Source organism: Numenius arquata, chromosome 2, assembly GCF_964106895.1.
Source record: "Numenius arquata chromosome 2, bNumArq3.hap1.1, whole genome shotgun sequence".
In the NCBI taxonomy this organism is placed as follows: Eukaryota; Metazoa; Chordata; class Aves; order Charadriiformes; family Scolopacidae; genus Numenius; species Numenius arquata.
Window position 1 is genome coordinate 4636516 of NC_133577.1, and position 12536 is coordinate 4649051.

General features: G+C 38.3%; 1 protein-coding gene across 1 annotated transcript in view; it reads right to left on the bottom strand.

The window, feature by feature from the left end:
* The window catches only part of AHI1 (Abelson helper integration site 1), a 93581-nt gene that overhangs the window by 8685 nt on the left and 72360 nt on the right, over positions 1 to 12536 (bottom strand). The window contains exons 22-23 of the mRNA XM_074144651.1: positions 10778 to 10940; positions 9219 to 9319 (exon numbers count right to left, since the gene is read on the bottom strand). Of these exons, the coding sequence (XP_074000752.1) occupies positions 9219 to 9319; positions 10778 to 10940 (264 nt within the window). The remainder of the gene's footprint in view (positions 1 to 9218; positions 9320 to 10777; positions 10941 to 12536) is intronic.

Below are 12536 nucleotides of genomic sequence, written 5' to 3' on the forward strand. Positions count from 1 at the left end.
GTCTTGGTCCTGCTCCCCAGTATTATTTTATTAATTTAATATTACTTTTCTGCTGACTTAAAAGAAACAGGATCGAGCCCCCTTTGACCTATTGAGTTAATACAAGCACCCTGCTCACAACCACCATGGTTAAACAGCAGTCATTAGAATTAGTCCACTGAAATAACACAGATTGCTGGATTAGTTTAGACAAAAAATCAGCCTGTTAGAATATAATAACGTAGCATTGGCGGGGCTAGGAAGACAAATCTTCTACTTCACACATAAAATCCTTGTTAATACAGTAATAAACTTGAGACTAAGTCAATGGTAAAAGTAAACACAAAAGAAGGAAATGTAGTGCCACTGATATGAAAATACAAGGGCGTGCTGTAGAGGGAATGACTCTAATACTTCCTTCAGCACTCGTAACCTTGCGGCTCCTTGCCATACACAGTCATGAATTCACCTGCGGTCAAAACAAAATCTTTTTCTCAAAATCCTATGTGAATGCTGTTGAACTAGGTTTTTTACCCTCCTTTTTGAGTAAATATAACAGAATCTGAACATTGTACTAATATTATAATCGAATGCAGACCATTCAAAAGCAGTTTCGTGGAATTCCTTTAACTGCCACTACAGAAGACTGATTTCTCCCATAAAAAATAGACTAAGCTTTTTAGTACTTACAGATACCAAAACACAGACAATTGTCCTTGTTTTACAGTCGGAAGATTGAAGTATCCACTAAATTAAGGTGCCTAAATGTAGGTTCTTATGAACTGTTTTAAAAAATTACTCATCCCGTATGCTTTTATATATTCAAGCACAGCATTTCAGTATGGGTACCAAGGAAAGACAAGCACACAATTAGAGACTGTCTTGGAAGAGCTGTGTTCATCTAACACGGCAACTAATGAGGATTCCTAGGGTCTGTAGGGACAGGCTCCCGATTCTCCAGACTACAGTTCAAGTATGATACCTTTCTTACCTGCAGGCTTTCAAGTATGTAACGAGGCAGGAACTAGATACTAGATCTTTTTGAAGCAGATCTCACTGCCACTACCTTCTCTTGCCTGTCCCACATACCTGTGTGTCCCTCAGCCCACTCCTGGAACTACTTTTCCCATTCCAATGATGTGAGTAAGCAGCAACAGCGCTGAAGGAACAAGTGGGGTCAGTGGCAGATGCAAGAATCACAGAATCAGAATCATAGAAAGGTAGGGGTTGGAAGGGACCTCTGGAGATCATCTAGCCCAACCCCCTGCCAGAGAAGGGTCACCCAGAGCAGGCTGGACAGAAACCCATCCAGGTGGGTTTTGAGTATCTCCAGAGATGGAGACTCCACCGCCTCTCTGGGCATCCTGTTCCAAGGTTCTGCCACCCTCAAAGGAAAGAAGTTTTTCCTCATATTTAGATGGAACTTCCTGTGTTCCAGCTTGTGCCCATTGCCTCTTGCCCTGTCACTGGGCACCACTGAGAATAGCCTGACTCCATCCTCTTGACACCCGCCCTTTAGATATTTGTAAGCGTTGATGAGATCCCCTCTCAGTCTTCTCCAGGTTAAACAGCCCCAGGTTTCTCAGCCTTTCCTCATCAGAGAGGTGCTCCAGTCCCTTGATCAGCTTCGTAGAAGGCGGTACGGAAGCTGGTGCAACCAGGGGATGAAGCAGCAGTAGAAGCACAGCAAATGAGTGAGTGGAGGTTAAAAAAACAGGCAGGAGGTATGAGGCTCAGGAGGCAGGGGTAACACTTAAACACTGAGAATGCATCAAGGACATGCTAACGAAGGTGCGAGCAACAGAATTCTGGAGTATGGAAGGGGCTGAAGAGGCTGTTGATCTCTTTTTTCCCCATTTCTAAACCTCTTGGCCTCTTGCTATGGTTGGGCAGGTCTCAAAGGGAGCTCCAAACAGCTCTGCACTACTGTCACTGCAACTCTTCTAAGATTAAGCAAACCCAGCATTGTAACAGGTACAGTGTCAGCTATTAAACAGACCCAGATTGCAGAGCTTAAATATTAATACAGAATTATTAGGGTTCTGTCCACTTTAAATAAAAAAAATAATGTCAGATAATTATTATGAATATCTTGAACTTTTCTGTTCACAAGAACAAATACCAAACACAGTAAAAAATATGAGCTCCTTTGTACAGTGCCACTAATGATGTTCAATTTTGTTGCCATATTCTAATTCTCCACCCTTTGAAAGATATAGCCCACCAGAAGGAGAGGAGAACATCGGTTCATATCAACTGTAGAAGCTTTGATTTTCTCAAGTTTCTTTTGCTTTGTTTACTATCATAAGGTTCAGACTAGAGTGGTGCAGGCAATCTCTTTAGGTGTTTCAAGCCATGAAAGTCAAGGCGCTTGCTCTATAGCCTACTCTGCACAGGAGAACTCTCCCATAGAAGCTGTTTCTACAGAACTTGATCTAATTAAAGATTCGTTGGATCACAGACGGCAAGAACGAACATGTTTAGCGTCTTAGGACGCTAAACTCAGTATTAAAACTGTATTTTGTTTTCTATTACACAGTCCATGGATAAAAGATTTATCGCAATGAAATATGTCGATGACTCCTGTCAAAACTGTTCTAATGAGTCAAGTTTGGGAGAAATGCTGTGATACCACACCACGCTCATCATTTTCTTTCCTGCTATTCTGTATCCCTCCACATACTTCCCCATTGCATGAACAACTGGCAGGGAGCTTTGCTGGTGGAATTACATATATTTCTTTCGCCATGACCTTCCTAGTCAAAATGCAATTAACTTATAATTGCCTTTTTTCCCCTCTCTAGTGTTTTCACAGAACAAGCCTATCTAAATCAGATTCACCATATTGTCACCCTTATGTCTAACAGTATTAACTTAGCTGTGAGTATCCACCAGAACCATGGCTCTGTATACAACAGGGACTTTGGCGTGAATTTCTCTCTTTCCTATAAAATACAGCTAACGCACTGTAGTGTTTAGGACCAAGGCAACACTCACCAGCTTCTCCATCCATGAAGGCAGAGAGGACTTTGCCTTCTCTAGTCTTTGAAACTGTAAAACCCTGGGCCTGTTCAGGCCTACGAGAGACCAACAGGAAATCTGGTGGGTGAAAACCATAGTCATGGCTCAACACTGACAGATACTGCATCTCAGAAATCAAATCAACCAGAGGACTATTTGAGAAAGAAAGAGGAGGAGGAGTGGAGACAAGATACTTCAGGCTGAAGCCCTATGGTTTAGAACAGCTGTTCTCAGTCTTGAAGTCTTGGCCTCTGGGAATTTATCTGTGGTTACAGCTTTGCATTAAAATTTGCATAAAAATAGTTCAATCCTGTTCAGAAAGAGGCTATGAGGACCTAAGGAGAAAACAATGAGAAGTCAGCTTGCTTCTGAGAGCTACCTTAATAATATAAATATCCCTCAATAGTATTCTTGCTTCTGCTTGACCAGTTCAGCCTTATTCTTCCTGTACTTAGAGAGACCAGTCACTTACAGCAAATGACCATGGATGTCACTTCATCTTTCCTTTTTTTCCCCAATAGATACTAATTTGCTTATAAACCAGATACCTATTCTTTCAATGACTCAAATAATACTATGGACAGAGGCGCAAACATTTTTTGAGACAGAAGACATTAGAAACAACCTCAAAGTAAAGAAGAAGTTCTTCCTCATGTTTAGGTGGAACTTCTTATATTCAAGTTTGTGCCCGTTTCCTCTTGTCCTGTCCATGGGACTGGAACAGGAACCTCTGCCCAGAGAGGTGGTGGAGTCTCCTTCCCTGGAGACATTCAAAACCCGCCTGGACATGCTCCTGTGCAACCTGCTCTGGGTGGACCTACTTTGGCAGGGGGGTTGGACTAGATGATCTTCAGAGGTCCCTTCCAACCCCATATCATTCTGTGATTCTGTAACCCCAGAGGTGGTTTTGGAGTTGAAAAAGAGAGAGCTACCAGCTTACAAATAAAGCAGCACCACACGCGTTTAAGGGAAAGTAATTCAATTTGAACATTTTTGTGGGTCTGCAACCTCCCTGAACCTTGAAAGCAAACACACTTCATGACGTGTTGAAAGTCTCCAGCTCTATTCACTGCAAGAGTTCCATTTTATGAATTCTTAACTGTTTCTCTCATTAACATTACCACATCTTCCTAGTCCCTCCTCTTCTTGAAAGATAATCACTGAAATGTTCCCCAGTAACCTGAAGAAAGGTACAATTAAAGAGGAAAATAGAGACAGCAGAAACTATAAAATGAAAGTTTTTGATGAAACTAACAGAAAAATTTCTAGCTAGTATTTTTGGAAATAATTTTTTGAGCAAGTTTTCTATGCTTTTTAAATTTTGAGATCTAATAAATAAGTATTGAGCCCACAAAAACACCCACACGGGAAGAGCTCAAGCCCGGGGGAAAAGTATCAATTGCTTGGCAGGTTTGTTTCAGACACGCCAGGCTAACTATTCAGAAAGTCTGACAACAACGTACTCCAGGGGAAGAAGAGTGAGAACATGAATTATTTATGCGAACAGTGATAATCCCAAACTTTGTTTAAATATACATGGAATCAAGTTTTGATGATCTCTGGGCAGGTTATCCAAATTGTGCAATAATAATGTTGTTCTTGAAGGTAACCCTTTTCTTTTCATGCTTATGATCATTATTTTACACCTTAACGTCATTTTTCAAAGATGAAGATACTAGAAAGAATATTTTCTTACACTTTTAATGGACATTTTAAATTCCTGTTTTGTTTTTGTCTATTACTGCTTCCCACTGTTCTCACATAATGTAGGACTGAGTACTTAGCATTCAGAATCCAATTAAATAGATTTTATACAGTGAGTGGTCGGCCGTCTTAAATTATGAAACATATTCACAAGATAACTTTATGGACTGCAAAACATTTCTGACAAAAAAAACCCAAGTCACTCTATGGACTTTGAAACGTCTCTGATTTGCCAAAATTTTGCAAAACTCAAATTTTGGTTTCTAATACAACCCCATTTAAATTCCTGTCTTTTCTGCCATCAGCTCAAGGAACCTGAAAGCAGCACATTTACTGGAGCAGCCAGATGACAAGTTCATCTCTATTTCTTGGGATTCTTCATCAGTGCAGGGAGAACTTCACTCCATGAAATTTCTATTGGCAGTTTAGATGTATGTTGTAATTAAAGATGATTATGACCTAATTTTGTGGCTCAGGAGTTAAGTAACTCATAAGGCAGGAAAACAATGTTTGCATAAAATTATTATGTTATGAATGCAAAGCTGATGGTAGAAAGCATTTTGAAAGCAGGTTCTTTGAACTACGACTTTTTTTTTATTATTTGCAAAGATTAATATTGGATCTTGAGTATTACACCCTCTTCTAATGTTGATTCCATTTTATACACTCATCATAAAATTCTTTAGATTAGTTAGATACGCATTTATAATATCTGCAGTTGGAAAACTATTTTTAATTAGACTGGTATTCTCAGTAATTAAAACCATAGTATTCTTCTACATTTTAAGTGCCCTATTTAGTCTCATAGGGTAGCAAAATCTCATGAGTAACTGCTACAATGATTTTCACAGCAACTGTGTTTTTGCAGTCTTAAAGCTAAATATTTAAGTATTCCCCCCCAAAACCCAGAAAGAACAACAGGTATAGAAGACCTGGATATAACTAAGTATTTGGGAAAACATACTTGTGGCCAAAACCCAAACACAACCTAAAAATTCAGTTATATTTTCCTGCTTGTGGTAAAAACTTAGTTATTCGATAAATATTTTTTATTTAAAAAAAATAGTTCATTTTCTGTCAAAGCAAAAAAAAAAAATAATAAGGTATTTAAAAATAATGATTTTTCATATTTCCCATGTAAAAGAAATTGGCACTTACTTTCATCAGCTCTAATACTGAAAAAAAATGAAAGGAATAGGAAGAAAAGTTGCTGTGTCACTGCTGCAACACAGGAACTGCCATAACCGATCAGCCCCCTCAGTGGTCGTCCGAGCAGTTTGGTATCAGAAGTATCTGGTATTTCCCAAAGCCAAAACGCTGTAGAACTTTCCTTCATTATGACAAACAGCTGAATGACAATTTGTTTCTCCTATGTAGCACTCTGCAGCTTTTGTAAAACTACTGCACTTCAAGGCATCACAAGTCTCACACAGAGATTTGATTCATCATTTGATTTCACTCACAATCTTCTTGGTGATTTATACGGTGCTTATGTAGCTTGAAATAAATAAAAATCACCCACATTTGTCTTTCTCAGTCATCTAGATGCTTTTGGAATCTCAGCCATTACCTCAGCCTAAAATGTGTTATTAAAAAAATTAATCCCTGAGTGCCTAAGTTTATTAGTGTCTTGTAGCAGCCAGGTTCACCAGGTTAACTAAGCATGGCATAAACAAAATTTCCTTCTACCAATATTAGATGTGTTCCATTCCAGCTTAACGTCCCCTGATCTTGTTTAACAGCGGAAGGGGAAAAAAAAGAAAAGAAAAAAGGAGTGCATCCAATTCACCTCTCTACATCATGTACTATTTTATATACTCTCTTCACTGCTTATTCTTTGCTAGTTTAATCTTATAAGATTATACCATTATACCTCTTATAACACTTTTTCCAGGAGGACCTGTAAATGTTTCATTACTTTTCTCTGGACTCTTTATGATTTTGCAGTGCCCTTGAATGCTGTGCAAGACAAAAACCAACATATTTGCTTGATTTTGGACTGTTACTGTACACTTTATTCATGACATCTTTCCAATATCTGTATGTATTATATAGACTACTACAAAATTCCAACTAATTATTAAATAAGCAGTCAATTTAATTCAAAGCGCCAGCAGAATCAAAGAATATTTCAATGAAATGTTACTAATACTCAGTGTTACTAAAAAGGTGCCACCAGTAATACAAATGCTATTGTTAGAAAAACATGTCAACCATAGACATTTGAGAAAATATAAGTCATCAAAACTAATCAACTGTTGCTTCTCACAAAGTTGAATAATAAATACTGGTTGTAAATGTTAGCAACATTAGCGCGCACAAAAGTCTTTTGATTTTGTAAATCAACTAGATTCCTACCAGATTAAAAGAGAAACGATGATGTGGATAAAAATCATCGAGTCTTTAATGAGAATAAGTATCTCAGCGCTTCTCCCTTTTGTAATCTGGGTATGAGTGAAACTGGGTGAGTATAGCAACATATTCCCTCTGGGACACCTTCCTTGCCTCCAGCAACGTAGACAACAGATGAAAGAAATCTTCCTGCTTTCCAGTAATGTTGTATTTTTTCCCATATTTTTTCCAGTCTGCCTTTACAGAGTATTTGGAAGTAATGCACCTTTGTCTTTCTTGAACAATGGCTTGGCTATGAGTTTCTCAGCTAGAAAGGGGTAAAAGACACTTCAGATTAATTAATTATTACTACTTGGTGTAGTGATTAACTCTGTTTTTCAAGTATAGTTAGAAACAAAGCACTTAGTAATTCGATTTATAGCAGTTGGCTTCAACAAGACAGCTGGCTTCAACGACACTGCCAAGTGAGTAATCTGTACTCAATAATTTATTAAATGCTACCTCTCTCTATTCACCTATTAAAAACAAAAGCTCCACAAAAAAAGGTTAATAGAAGTAGCTTTGAGTGTTTTAACCCTGAACATTGCGATATATATTACGCAGCAAAGATTAGATAAATCATCTGAAAGAAGACAAAATTGTAACTAAGCAACGCAGCATACGTTTTAAGTCTTGCAAAGCAGATGCAAAATATTAAATTCAATTTTAGAAAATCAGATGGAAAAGTCACATCATTTGAAAGAAATCTGAACAAAAGTCACTTTTAAGGTAGTTATGTTAGTACCATTTGACTAAATGAATAGCTGTGGGAAGCGCCCTTAAGGATACGAATATTTTGGAATAAAAAAAACCCCTTAAATTCTAGCAGTTTTTGAACTAATTTCTATTACTTTTTGTTGCTTACAAAGCATCCCATGTTCTAAGACAATCATCAGTCTTACTTCACAGAAGGGGAACATAAGCTACGCAAAGTTTCTAATCTCTGTTTGTCTGGAGAAGTGAGAGTCATTTGGCCTGCTTTGCACACAGCAGGATCTCTTAAAGATCTGAAAAAAAATAAAATAAAAATCAACACCCCATTTTTTTCCTTGACCAAAAACTGGCTGCTGTTTCTTTGTTCTTCGGTACACACTGTGTTCTGACTGCTAACTAAAAATCACAGAAACAGGAATGCTTCTGCCTGCAATATAGTATGTAAACAACAACATAATGCCATATACAACTGCAACCCAATGTAAGTATGTGTGGAAGTGGAGAGGTATTAGGTATAGTCAAACCAAGAGCCTTTCTTTCCTTTGCTCCTCCAAACTATGAAATCTCTATAGTCCACTCTCCTGAGCAAGAGTGACAGTCAAGTGTCCGAAAGCATGTCAGGTTTTGAGAAAGCTGTGTTGTTTCTTCAACTGTTATTTCAGAGAATCATAGAATTGTCCAGGTTGGAAGAGACCCTTGGGATCATCGAGTCCAACCATCTACCCTACTCTACAAAGTTCTCCCCTATACCATATCCACCAACATCACATCTAAATGTCTCTTAAACACATCCAGGGATGGTGACTCAACCACCTCCCTGGGCAGCCTATTCCAATGCCCGACCACTCTTTCTGTGAAAAATTCTTTCCTAATGTTCAGTCTAAACCTACCCTGTTGGAGTTGGAAGCCATTCCCTCTCGTTCTGTCATTAATTACCTGTGAGAAGAGACCAGCACCAACCTCTCTACAGTGTCAAGTAGTTGTAGAGAGTGATGAGGTCTCCCCTCAGCCTCCTCTTCCTCATACTAAACAGTCCCAGCTCCTTCAACCGCTCTTCATATGATTTGTTTTCCAGGCCCTTCACCAGCTTCGTTGCCCTCCTCTGCACTCGCTCCAGCTACTTACACCAGGTAGCTCTGAGAGAGACTGCTGTAAACCTTGGAGTCAGTGGGAGATTTGCCACTCTGCAATGGTGCAAAAGTAGGCAGAATATTTAATTGCCACATGATGGAACAGCTGGTTTCACACGAGACATACGTTAGACATCTGCTGAAAATCTACCTACTTGCCTGGAACGAGGTCTACACATAAGTTATTGCAAAAAGTATCAAAAATTAATGTAGTCCACCTGACACACAAAAGACATACTCTGCCACTACTTACAGAATCCATCCTTCCCAAATTATTACCTTATCTAGTGTTGGAGAGCCGCCTTCTGCTTCTCTTGGTCCTTCAGGTAGGAGAGGAGCAGAATCTGGTACCAATTCTGAAGGTTGTTCTTCATATTCCTCTGAAAACGGGATCCATAATTCAGCATTATGAGAGCCATGAAAAAATTATGAAAGTATTTATTTTATGTGAACAACCATGACATTACAATCTAGCCAACAATATGAGAAGTGTCTGAAGCCAAGCTTTGTATAAGAATTTATAAGAAGTTGCCCATTAACTTTTATTTACATTAGTAAGCTTAGATTTGAGTGCAATTTATATATAGGTAATTATATAAAATAAAAACAATCAAACATTTACGTGAACAAAGTCCACACTGACAGCAATGCAACTAATACTTAACAAATGTATCATATGCACATCTTTTGATTCAATAATAATATGGTCACCAAGTGACGTAAGTAATTATATACCAGGGTTTTGTTGCACAGTCGGACAACTCCCTCAAAAATGTTTGGGTTTTTTTTTTTTTAAATTTTATTTTATTTTACTTATTTCTTTTTTTTAAGAACAGGCCATCACTGAAGACTCTTCCTACAGACTGCTCCCTGGCTTATTTTGCAAGGAAGAAAGGAAGGAGAACATGCACAGGATGTGCAAGGGGAGGCCAAAGGGGAAGGGCAGCAGTTAAGCTAACTTTAATTACCATCACCAAGCTAGCTCAGCGTTATGTTCAAATTTTTTTTTAGGAAAGAGGCCTAAATAGTAAACTTCACTTGAAAGACAAAGGGAGGAAATAGACCATGGGGGGGAAACATCTTGAGAAATGCTGGGTTAAAAGATTTCTAAACACCAGTATAACTGATAGTTTGATAGTTTAGGAAGGTAAATGAATTTCTCGTGGCACGCAACCACACACTACGTCCATAAACTAAATACTAACAGCTGTCAGGACACTGAGCATCTTTACATCAGTTGACTCATATTATTTCATATGGTTCCTATACTATTTCTTCAGATTCATTCAGGTTTGTTGGTATTAGTTCAATCAAAACTGTTTTAATGACAAGGACCTGGTAGCAAGTTCAATGCTCAGATAGGAGATGTAACCATTACTCTTTCAAAACTTCATACCGAAATCCACTTTGGAAACTGAGGATTCTCCATTACAGTAGGGTGAAAATAAAAGAGTTTTTACAAAAGTAACTGTTTAGATCTAACAGAGATTGCTTAAGAAAAACCTAAGATGTCTGTGAAATGCTTTGATGTGTCCTAAAATATTGCCAAGGTGGCTCTATGTGAGACGAGGAATCAATCCAGTTGACTGATAATTAAGCCAGTACGATATAAGCTGCAATGTTTAACTAAGTGCCAATACCTTCCTAAGTCAGGAATGTCAACTTGCTAAGTGCTTAGCTAACTTGATACAATTTCTGCATCACAATAAGCCATCATTAAGTCATCTGTGCCTTACATAAATTTCTATCTTCACAACAATAAGCAGTACAGCATGGTAAAATCTTGGACCATCAGTTAAACCCACTCCAGTATACCAGGAAGACAGCAGTCAACTTACTTTCACCAGCCACATAATTGGCTGGAAAATAGCCTTGCTGTCCATTTGCTAGGCTGCCAAACCACCAGTTATCATTATCTTTGTATAACACTTGGATAATGTCACTGCGATGGATGGTTAGCTCATCTGATCGATGCGCTGTGTAGTCATAAAGAGCCACTACCTAAAAGAGAGATAAGAGCACCACAGCTTTATCACAACCGTGCCACAGAGAAAAAAGCGCAACATTCACTTCCTCTTGCAGAAAAGCAGCTGAAACCAAAGCTGCACTTTGGTAAAAGCTGAGGCCGTCTCAAGTTTTGCTAATGGGATCAGGGGTGGTGGGAAAGCAGCAGGAGAGGCAAGATAAAGGACTGTGGGATCGTAGAAATGGTTAAGAACATTCAATTCACTAAGATTAGCTTCAAAACAGCAGCTGTTAGTTTTATAAGCAATTTGCTTGTGAAGCAAAAGGGAAAAAAAAAAAAAAAAAACCACTTCATACATTCACTTTCTCAGAATTGTTACACCACCTTCAGATCCCATTCTGTGTGTGCCCACGAAGCATATGTGTTCGAATAAATACTTCAACAGTACGACGGTTTTACAGAAGGAAAAATTTAGTACAAAAATACCATTGCAAAGTTTTGCTTTGATCGCCCCCCTTTTTTCTTTTTGTTTAGGAATAAGGATTTGCATATACAATGTTACGAATATTTGCCAAAAATACCTTTATATTCCATTTCACAGAATAAATCCATTTGCCAGTGAAAGGCAGTGCATCTATAATTTTCTGGAAAAAAGTACTAATAGTGGTCAGCATGATGCATACTACATAGAATACATTACCAGAAGCCTGCTTTCTACCCTGAATATGAAAATATCAAGTATAATTTCTTATTTATTTCCTATGCCCTACGAACAAAAATCTGTCCTGACGAATTCTGAGCAGAAAAGACCGAAAACAAGTGAACTGAAAGAATAAGGGAATTGCTCACTTCCCTCATCGTAAGTGAAGTGCAAAATTATGACCTATTTTACACAAGGCACACTGCTTCCCTACGTACAATCTCTACCTCAGATTCCTCTACGAAATTTTAAGTAGAGGTCAGAAACAGGGATCGTTAGGAGTGATAGGAGGCTACAGGAGATTGAAGGAGACAGCAAAGTTATTATGAAGATAGGGATTTGGAGAAAAAACTTCCTTTTTTTTATTACTTATGCATGCATTAAAATCCTAAGACTGCTGAACTGTGCAGTGCTTTTTATATTTGTATTTTTATTTTGAGTAAGATCACCTGTGAGTTATGCATGTAAAAATATAGCCAATGTCACTTGCATTTTCCTAATTCCACGTCACCAATTAAACAGATTAAATCAGTTATGGACGGGAAAAGACAGAAATGACTCTACTATTCTGAATTGTACGTGGTAATTTGTGAGCTGGTCAGCATCAAAGACTTAGTGTCACACAGTTCTCAGCAGATGGGAAAGTTATCTAAATATGCATTCCTGAACTTCCATAAAGAAGCTAAACAAGGAAACATCCTCCATCATAACCCTCCTCCCTGCATTAAGAAAGCTAACACAGTAATTACAGGTAATGTTGACAATATAGAAATATGAAATATAGAACAGAACCCAACTAAAAGGGGCAATGGCTTCAAGTTACGCCAGGGGAGGTTCAGGTTAGATATTAGGAAATATTTCTTTACTGAAAGGGTTGTCAGACATTGGAATGGGCTGCCCAGGAAAGTGGTTGAGGCACCATCCCTGGAGG